General features: G+C 47.8%; 2 protein-coding genes across 3 annotated transcripts in view; both read left to right on the forward strand.

The window, feature by feature from the left end:
• Positions 1-256: 256 nt before the first annotated feature.
• On the forward strand, positions 257-2907 carry thumpd1 (THUMP domain containing 1). The gene is made up of 5 exons (XM_053856996.1): positions 257-730; positions 819-975; positions 1048-1133; positions 1201-1363; positions 2272-2907. Exons 1-5 carry the CDS (start codon positions 524-526, stop codon positions 2631-2633), a joined length of 975 nt encoding a protein of 324 aa, XP_053712971.1. The 5' UTR covers positions 257-523; the 3' UTR covers positions 2634-2907.
• Positions 2908-10202: 7295 nt separating this feature from the next.
• LOC128754176 (axin-1-like) overlaps positions 10203-10298 on the forward strand; it is a 19358-nt gene continuing 19262 nt past the window's right edge. For both annotated transcript variants that reach the window (XM_053856609.1, XM_053856610.1), the window contains exon 1: positions 10203-10298. This exon is cut by the window's right edge and continues 145 nt beyond it. The gene's annotated coding sequence lies outside the window, so the exon portion shown is untranslated.

The raw sequence follows: 10298 nt of genomic DNA on the forward strand, positions 1-10298 counted from the left end.
GACAGTCAGCTCCAGCAGCACAGCTTGTTTAGTGGACTCTGACACCAGGACTATGTCCAGGTGCAGAGTGCTGGTCGCAATGTGGCTGGGTTTCAGGTCATCTATCAATCGTCTCTGACTCTGTTTAAGCTTGTTTTCTTTTTTGCGCAGATGGTTTTCATTTGTTACATTTATTTTTTGGTTCAATTTCACAAGTTCCGCTTTTACCGCGTCAGCGTCTGAAACCCGTTATCGCGAGAGCGTTCCTAAGTTTGTACCTCGACGCTCGCCGTACCCGACTCCTCTCAAACGCGTGTGTCGTGTTTATGACTTTATAAATGGCGCATTTTGTCCTCTTTTCATGAACTTTTTTTAACAGCCATATTAATTTATCCCTTTAAACGGTTCATTCGGGGTTCCGAAAAGCGTCTGGGTGCTGTAAGCTAGCGGTGCCGAGGAGGAGGAACCAAAACAAGCAGGTTGTTTTTAAGGTGGTTTAGTGGAATTTGGTGCGTTTTACCACTCGGGAGGGAGATTCGCCAGCATGTCGGCGGCGCAAAGCGAGTCGAAGAAGCGCAACAAGAGACGGTACGGCGGCGGCGGTCAGCCCAAGCGGTGGCGGGGCGCCCGGGAGCTGGACGTGGGCATGACGGGGGTCCTCATCACCTGCAACATGAACCAGAAGAAGTGCACGGCCGAGGCCTACGACCTGCTCAACGAGTACGCGGACAAGCTGTACGGAGCCCAGGCGGTGAGAGGCGCTCGAAAGGGTGGAGGGATTTGCAAAGATGTCCCGTTTCCAGAGTCTAAATCTGTGTGTGTCTCGTCCACGGAGACAGGATAGTGAGGGCGGTGAAGAGTTGGAGGAGGAGGAGGATGTGGACGACGCTCTCAAGAAAGAGGTTGCAAAGTTGCAGTCAACTAAACAGGAGCAGCGCTTCATGGCCATGGACAGTGGAGCCAACAACATCATCTTCATCCGGACCCACAATATCGGTCAGCACTTTAGATATTTGAAAAAAAAAAAACATACTTTACTCTGAAGCGATTTTGTCTTTTCCACTGAAGAATCGGATAAGCTGATTCATTACATCTTCTCCGACCTTCACGGCACCAAGAAGAAGAAGACCCGTCACGTCCTTCGAATGATACCGGTACATATGCTCATGGTTGTGCGGTCAGTTGTCAGTGTTCCACCATTCATGTGCTGCTCTGCTTTAGGTGACAGGGACGTGCCGAGCCTACATGGACGACATTGTCAAGTTCATGACGGATTTTCTGCCGCCTTGGTTCTTGAAACCGAACCACGCCACGTACAAGATCGCCTTCAAGGCCCGCAACAGCACCCACAGCAAGAGAGACGACGTCCTCAAAGCTGTCGCAGGTGAAAATGAGACTGGATATGACGAGAGCCGTCCCCCTGAGTCAGGCCTGAGTCAAAGTGCCGGAGCGGTTTTCATCTCACGCCAGGGCAGGCCAACCAGTCAGAGGCTGAGAGCCACGTTGTTTCACTGTGTTGCTGAACAGAGCCACATGCTACAAACATGTCAGGCTGTGAGGCTTCACCTGAGCAGCTGGTCACGTGACTGAGCAGCAGTGTAGCGGTTAAAGCTCATCCCTGTGCGTCACAAGGTTGCTGGTTCACGTCCGGTGAGGTGATCATAGCCGGCACTGTGATGAAGCACCGCCTGCGGTGCCTCCTCCTTCCCTCCCTGCCGACTCGCCTCTCACTTGGCAACAGCACGTCTAGTGTGGAGGTTTTTTTCAGTCTGTCATGTAAAGTTTGCGTCATGCAGCACGTAGAGTTTTCTGGTGCTCACGAAGGTGCAGGAACCAGCCGTCACTCGCCGGTCTGAGCGTGACATTCAGAACGCAAAGCATATTGCCCAAGAAATAATGGTTCATTTCACAGAGCCAGATAAGCAGCCTTTCTCAGGTTCAAGACGGGTTCCACCACTGTTTTGTGTGTGTCAGATGCAGCGTCCAGAGTGGGAACTGTCATGAAAGAGGTTGAAGACAGCTGCTTCCACTGAGTGCTCTCCCTGTCTCTCGGAGCATCCCGAGTTCTTACAGTCTATAGAGCGTCATGCTGGCAAAAATATTGAGCCTCATCAATCTCACTGAACATACGGGAGTGACTCTTTATTTGGAACACGCCACCACTGCCGCTTTCCATCTGCCAAAGTTGCAGCAGTCAAACGTCTGACGTGACCTTGCGTTCCGTTGGTTTTAACAAAGGGAAACGTCCCGAGATTGACCCCTGGTGAACACCCTCTCTTCCTTGTCGTGCAGCTGTCGTGGGGAGACTGAACTCTGACAACAAGGTTAATCTGACCAACCCAGAGCTGACCATCATCATGGAGGTGATCAAGAGCGTCTGCTGCGTCAGTGTGGTCAGAGATTTCGTGGCGTTCAAGAAGTACAACATCCAGGAGCTGGTCAAGGAGCCCACAGGCAAGTCGGACGCAGCGCCGGCCGAGGAAGCCACTGCAGAGCCGGGTAAAGAAGAGTCGGCTGCGGCCTCAGAGAAGAGGGACCAGGCAGTGCAGGAGTCGGAGGCGACGGCAGAAGAGAAGGTCGAGGAGCTGAAGGTGGAGAATGGAAGCCAAAACGCCGGGGAGAAAGAGGATGACAAAAAGCATGAAGGAGAATAGGAGAGAAAGTCTTTGATGTTTTTTAAATGTGGTCTTTAAACAGCTACATCTCAGTTGAAAGTGTTCGTTGGAAATAGTTTTTTTTTAAACCCAGATCGCTTAATTGTGTTTGGCTTTAATTCCCAGCTTTATTTTGTATTAAATGTTTTTTGGAAGACTCATCTCATGCCGCTGTTTATTAAAGCTGATTCTGCGGTGACTGGTTTTGTGTCAAAACTGCTGTTTGCTGAAATTGTTATTGCCAGACTTCATTATAAAATATTTTCCAACAGTGCCTGTGTGTGGAGCCTGTTTCTCTTCCACTTATTTTGAGACTGAATGAGATCTTGAGCTACAGTTGCTCTGTGAGCTCGTGCTTTTTTGCTGTAGATAAAGAAGCAAAGCCTTTGTTTATTCTGAAGCTCCTGTTGTGTTTTCCTTCCCCCTAGTGGTTAGAATAAAGAGTGTCCAATCTGGTCTGAAGTTGCTCAGTACTCGTGCATGTACAGAACACTTGAATGAAACGTGCACCCCTGAATACTTCCTACGTTTTTGATAGGAGATGTGGATTATTTATTTCTCTACCATTAGCCTACTAATGTCTGTCAGTGGGAATGTTGAAGTTTCACCTATTTTCTTTCTTTCTGGAGGTAGGAGTGTGTCATACTGCGGATGACAGGAGGGAGGTGGAGCGGCTGGTGTCCTGCTGCAGCCACAACAACCTGGAGCTCAACGCCCAGAAGACAGTGGAGATGGTCATAGACTTCAGGAGAGTCACAGTTTCTCCGTCCCCTCTCATGTTGGCTGGTTTAGCCATTCCTATTGTGGACTCCTTCTGCTTCCTGGGAACCACCATCACTGAGGACCTCAAATGGGAGCCAACCATCAGGTCCCTCATCAGGAAGGCCCAGCAGAGAATGTTCTTCAGGCAGCAACGAAAACTACGACTTCCGACGAAGTTGCTGGTGGACTTCTACACAGCTATCATCCAGTCCATCCTCACCTCCAAGAGCAGACTGCAGCGCATCGTGCGTTCTGCTGAGAAGGTGATGGGTTGCGGCCTGCCACCTCTTCAGGACCTGTATGTCTCCAGGACTCAGAGACGTGCAGGTGGGATCAGTGTCTTGAGGTTCTCATAATACAAAATACTAAAAGGCCTCCAGATCATTTGGAATTTTTCTCGAGAACTGCTCACAGAATTGTGTATCCTGATTTTAAAATGTAAAGAAAAATTATGATATGATAGTTACGCCTTATCGCCACCTTTTAGACAAATGAATTTCATGCAAATCGTATCAGTCACTACAGTTTTCCATGAATTAAAGTGGATTTTCTAGCTTTGACAAAGCAACAACAGCGTTTGTCTCAAGACTCTTTTCAGGGAATGAAATTTTGAAATGTGAATGAATGAAATGTAGAGAAAATACTGCTAGAGCAAGTGCTAAAACCACTGCTCAGTTTTTGGACTGTACTTCTGACTCTGCCAGTTCAGAAACCTCATTGTCATGATTCTGCTCTTATTTTGTCCCTTGAGTCATGTTTTGTTTCTCACGCCTTCCTTCCTGTTCCTGTGGCACACGGCTGGAGCCAATCACCCTCTGATCACCTGTGTATAAAGACACCTGGACTCCAGCAACATGTGCCAGATGGTCTCCTCTTGTTCCAGTGGTAAAGTGGTTCTCCTTGTTTGTTCTCTCTCTGTGCTCTAGTTTGCTCATTTTTGACTGCTCTCTCTGAAACCCTGGTGCCTGAGTTAGAGTTTAGTTCCTTCCTCTGTTTCCACGTGTTTCCTGGTTTGTTCTGTGATTTTTACTATTTTACTATTTGACTCTCCCGGTTCGGTGCTTTCTGTTTGGACTCTTGCTCGTGCTTGTGGACTTCTCCCGGTTTGAGGATGCTTTAATTTTGGAAACTCTGACTTCACTTTCTTTCTCCCGGTTCAGTGGCGCTTTCTGTTGTGCTTTTCTTAATAATTAAAATATTGTTTTTGACTGGCTCCTGCCTCCTGTGACTTTCACCACTGCACTTGGCTCCCACTCCACGTCTTGACTCATAACGCTCATGCAGCTAAAAATAAGAATGTGCTGCTAATAAGCCAATGTAAATGATGGGAGGCTTTTGATGCCAGACACATGTTATTGCAGGGAGTGAAAATATTCTGTGGAGGGAATGAAGTCTAATGAGTTCTAGAAGGAAGTGTGTTTGAGCACAAGCACACACAGCCACAGCAAATCACAATTCTGCTCATTACACCTGTTGTGACCCTCCACTCGTTATCTCAACCACATTCAGCGTAAAAAAAAAAAGCATAACGCAGCAGCAGCTCTCAGGTGCTCCAGTCAGCGTGACCCGGCGGAGGAAAAAAAAAAAACCAGGGACTGAGGGGAATAAATAATTGCCGGCGTGTTATTCGCTGGATGCGAGCGTCTGACAGAGGCGTCCTGGAGTGACATCACCGGGCCGGCAGGTGCGCTCCCCACGGGGGGCCGGCTGAAAACAAGGCACGGTGAGTGCTGGCGGTTGATGTGGCGAGCGAGAGGGCGTGAGGTTTTTTAATTGCTCCCAGAGCCGCCCTGACTGAAACCTCGCCGGAGCCAAACACGGCGGTGGGCTGCTTCAAGTTGAAAGGTCACAGGCCGGTGAAACAATGTCCACGTGCACATGTGCACCCGCTCCCTGGGGTGGGGATTAGCATAAACTGGCGTGGCTCCATATCTGACCTTTATGAGAGGAGAAGTCGGCCTCTCCAGGGTCTCATTTGTCGCACTTTAACCCAACAACGGCCAGAACCAGCTCGCGACGGCAGCTTTATGCCACGAGGGCTTTAAATTCTAAACAGACAGAGTGTTGAGATTTTCACTTTTCTCTGCAACACAAGCTTGACAGAGCTTCGTCCCTGCCAACCTCGTCTTCCTCTCTGTTTTTCCCTGCTTCACCAACAAGGCAGCAAACATCCGCCCTCTTCTTCCTGACACATGGAGGTTGTAAGGGTGCGGGAGGCATTGCCAGGTGACTGTTGAGCAATGTATTCAACAGTCTCTAGAGCTGGGGTGGGCAGTTGTATTTCCTAAGAGGCCAGCTGTCATATACTGTGACGGTGGAGAAGCACTGTCAAACTCAGAGAAAGGAGGGAATAAGAGAAAAATAGAAAATAAAAAAATCAAATGTTGATATCATACGTGAGATTACTAGATATAGATAAAAAATGCGCACAAAATGTTGGTTTGTTGTGTTTTATTTACCATAAGTTCCGGACTATAGAGCGCACCAGAATATTAGCCGCAGGAGGAAAATAGATCTTGTTCATGCACCGATGCATAAGCCGCAGGTTCAGTGGTGCTGTCTGCGCTGTGGACAGGTCTGTGGTGCACCGGCTTAAAAACGCTTGACTAAACTAGTTTTGAAAACAGGCTCCAGCAGCAAGAGTGAGGAAATAGTGGAGCGTCTTGATTTATCCACGCTGCTCTCACAATATGCAAGGTGCAGCTCTCCAGCCGGGATCAAGTCCGCCTCAAAAACCCGACTCACTTGTGTTCATGTTGGACGATCGAGCCGAACACGCTTTGACTCAAGACAGCATCTCACATCTTTTGTTCACATTAAAGCCCTCAGAATGCGTTGTTTTCTCCCGCGTGCCCAAAGTTCCGACACCACTGCCGGACTCAGCAGATTTGATTCCAGATCGACTCAGTTGACTGAGCTGTGGACACGCTTTAAGGGTAAATAAAAAGCCCCTGACTTTATTGCCTGTAAACATCCATGTATTAGCTGCACTGTTGCATAACTACTACTCCTCCCAACATTCTGTGTTCCTTTCTTCCCTTAATTCCTTTCTGTCCCGTTCAAGAGCCCTGTGATATTCCCCACTTCTGACCCCCGACCTCTAGCTGTGACCGGGTCATCGTGAGCCATCCAAAGTTCTTTGAGAGCAGGGCCCACAGGTTCACCATCTCACACACATCCGATCTTGGTACCCTTTCATGACGTCACCATCCCACTTCTGGCCCAGTTTGTAGCAGCCTGAGCATGTCAGGTGATTTCTACCTCCATTGTAGCTTGTGAGTTGAAGCTGGAAGTGGAGAGAAATGCCATGAAAGCAGCTGTCACAACAAAACCTATGAAAGACCATGAACAAATGAGGGATTTGAGCACGTCGCCAACCCAACCAGGCAGCTCCATTCATGTCTGTTTCAGGTGGATTCTTCTGGTGCCTTTTTTGTCGAGAGAACTTTCAGTTTTCATGTCTTCTTGAGTGACAATTCTGGCTCTGGTTCTACGGTCAGTTGGGCTGTTGTGAAGTGGTGACTTTCAGGGACTGTTGGTTGATGCAAGTGAATTCTGTCTCTGAAAAAGCAACTTTAATATTGGTGACTGCCACTAAAGTCGCTGGGTAGCACGGATCACCATAAGGATGGTTCCAATCCCTGTGAGGTGACCAGCGTTCGCCCTTGGGCAAGGTCTTCGATCCGATTCCTTCAGATGAAGGATGAATATGTATTTAAAAAGTGTTCAGTTTGGTGAGCCCCACACAGCGTAAGCTGTCGACTGAATAGAGACGGGCTTTTGCCACATTTCCCTGCCTCATGTGCAGCTGTCAATAAGCCGGAATAAATGACCAGAGCGTGGAGCCCTCACGTCGGAGAGCAGCGAGTAATTAGGCGCCGCACCATCACCTCCCGGACGCAGCGTCTCTCCAGACACGCTCTCCCTGCCAACAGATGCACAGCACAATCACTTATTTATTTCCCTCCATTGTTGGAGTGCCGACTGCATCTGGTCTGTGTGTCGGCACGCGTGGTTCAATAATGAGGAATTCTTATCGGCCCGCCGCAGCCTTCCCATCCTACAGGTAGCTGGAACTGATTGGTGAACGTGTATATTTGTCCCTGCAGGGGGAAACACCAGCAGCTCAGGGATTTACAGAAGTTGGTGCGGATTATAGCAAGTCATTAGCGCCGCCAAATGGAACTTTTTTTTTTTTTTGAGACTGTGAAAAGAGTTTGCTCCACACCTGGGATTAGTGGCCAACTATGAGAGTTTGGCTGGAGAGGTCTGCTGTACGTCCTATGACAAGGAAGTTTACGTCTCATTCTTTTCAGCGGGACAGATTTGGACGAAAAGAAAAACATCTTTGTTTGGCTCGGACTTAGTCAAAATCCCCTTGTAGTCCGCGCACTCGTCCCCAAAACCACCAAGAAACTGAATATCAGACGGTTCACCGTATCATTCCCTGTAGGCTGTATGGCGCCACCCCCAAAAGTACTGACAATTCGGGAGGAAAAGATGTTGAGGCCACAGGTGGTGGAGGCTGGAATGAAACGTAAAAATGTAGACCTGACATGGCAAAACAAATATATTTAAATTGTGGCCACGAAATACGTAAAATGTGAGCAAGAAATACTAATTCGTGCAGCGAGAGAAGGTGCACTGGATTTCCTCTTGGTCACAATTTAGTATTTTGTGCCGTCAAATTAGTATTTCGTGTGCACGTTTTATTTATATTGTGGCCATGATATATATATGTCATATATATTTACCACACAGAAATAGCATTTTCACAGAGACCCACATCTGACATGGCAAAAAAAGAAAAACAAAAGCAAAAAAATATATATATATTTATATATATATATATTTTTTTTTTTTCTGTAAAAATGCCATTTCTGTGTGGTCCAAATAGATTCACCCCTCAACAGTAGTGCTCAGTTATATTCACTGCGGTTTTTGTATGAATTTGGACAGAATGTTTTGGAGTTTTGTGGGCTCATCCATACCATTTCCTTCGCTTATTAACTCGACTGGCTATTCCCAGCCACATTTCTTCTATGTCGAGGACTTGCAAGTCTACTCCGAGGCTCCACTGGGAAGGCTGCTTTGGTCTGCCCTTTGGCCTCCTCCCGGTCAGGTGGTGTTCAACCTGGACAAGACCGCATGTTAAGAACTGCTTTTACGAGGACCCAAACGCAGGACGTAGCGACAGTTCAACCCAGGTTTATTCCAGGCATAAACAATAACAAAAAGAGCACCACAAAAAGGAGGGCGATGTACAAATTCAGTCCAACAGAAATAGCAAAAGCTTCTCTAGGAAGAAGAATAAACTTGATTTTCAGTCCAATGGTAATCCACCATAATCCAACAAAAGGCGCTTCACTCTGAAGCAAAAATAAACGTACTGACTTGACTAGACTTTGATGTCTCGATGTGACACAGACCTGACTACAAGATGGTACACACGGACAATGAGCACAGGAAGACGAGACGAAACCCCACCAAAATAAAACAGGAAGCGGACGAGAACAAAACAATGGAAAGTACAAATTAAGATTAAGTAACCCTGCCTCGACATAACAAAACTTAACAGAACCGACGACGCATAACACAACAGAACCTGCCACCCAGGTGCAGTGATGCACCCTAATGTTCTTGGATGCTCGGTGCATAACTCCGAGTGGCAGCATTGTCGAGCTTTGTTTGTGCCCCATACACTTCCCTGATAAAATGTTTTTCTCCTTAAAATGACTGATCGACTCTGAAGGTAATGCGTTACTCGGCTGTTATCTTGCCAGAGTCCCAATAGGGTGACAGAGCGAAAAAAAGGTCGCCTGATTCATACAATATCGGCTGAAATCTGTGCAAAAACATTTCATATTGTATCATCAAAGACCCCTGCTGAAGTGAGGTGGCAGCAGAGAAAGTCCCTTCAGTGAACAGGTCAAAGCTACATAAGGAGCCACACAGTTGACCACTGCTCTGTGGGTGGAAATCAGCTTTAGTGTTCCCTGGTTTTCATTTGAGTCACCCAGAACCTCAGGAGAAGACACAGAAGTTGCATCTATTTTAGTCCTTTGTGCAAAAAAAACCCAAAAATGTTTAGTGCTGTTATTTTTCACTACAGTTCATTACCATCACAGAGTCAGTTGTTATGTAAATGGCCACTTTCTCCCCCCCGCTTCAAATATTTTCTCTCACATGCTGGATTTTTTTCTTCTTTTCGTCGTCATCGGATGGGAGGACAGCTGCTTGTGGCGAATTGAGGGTGACAGTGCAACATGTATGTGTGATTTTCAGCCGGATGACAGACAGACAGAAGGGCTCCTCACCAGGACATACAACTCTAACAGGATTGGGAATGGTACCCAGCAGCTGTAAGAGGGACCAGAGAAAAGAGAAGGGGATGAGAGTCAAAGTGGCAAGCAGGAGGGGGGACCAGGGCCAAGGAGGAGCGTCACCAGATCTGTTTGAGAAGTGTTGAGCGATGAGTTTGACAGGGAACATGCTTGCTGTAACAGCTTGGACGAAGGAGGGGTTAGAGATGAATGAGGCTGCTTAAATTCATCATCAAAGGTTGCAGACGCAGCAGGGGGCCACGGCAGACGCCCTTCCCGGTGAAGGGTGCCGCGTGTTTAGCTAATAAAATCGGCATCTGCAGGGTGGAAGCGACGGAGCGACGTGTGGTCCACCAGCTCCCTGTTTACATCCCCGTCCAGACCGTCAGATCCAGCGTCCAGCCCAGGGGTTCTTTGATGCTTGTCGATAGCGCTGCGTGATGATGTCATACGACCGAGAGCCAGGGAGGGAGGCATGATCAAAGGCAAGAGGGAGGGAAGAAGACGCAGACGAGGATATCCAAGACAACAGCGGGACAAAGATGGCGACGGCTTCAGCGACGGGACGTCTGCTGGCGTC

Source organism: Synchiropus splendidus, chromosome 2, assembly GCF_027744825.2.
Source record: "Synchiropus splendidus isolate RoL2022-P1 chromosome 2, RoL_Sspl_1.0, whole genome shotgun sequence".
Classification (NCBI taxonomy): Eukaryota; Metazoa; Chordata; class Actinopteri; order Syngnathiformes; family Callionymidae; genus Synchiropus; species Synchiropus splendidus.

Bases quoted from the DNA above. Each gene is read 5' to 3' on its own strand.
- thumpd1 (XM_053856996.1), top strand. From the start codon at position 524: ATGTCGGCGGCGCAAAGCGAGTCGAAGAAGCGCAACAAGAGACGGTAC. The intron at 731-818 runs GTGAGAGGCGCT...CCACGGAGACAG, and splicing joins AGCTGTACGGAGCCCAGGCG to GATAGTGAGGGCGGTGAAGA. The intron at 1,364-2,271 runs GTGAAAATGAGA...CTTGTCGTGCAG, and splicing joins CGTCCTCAAAGCTGTCGCAG to CTGTCGTGGGGAGACTGAAC.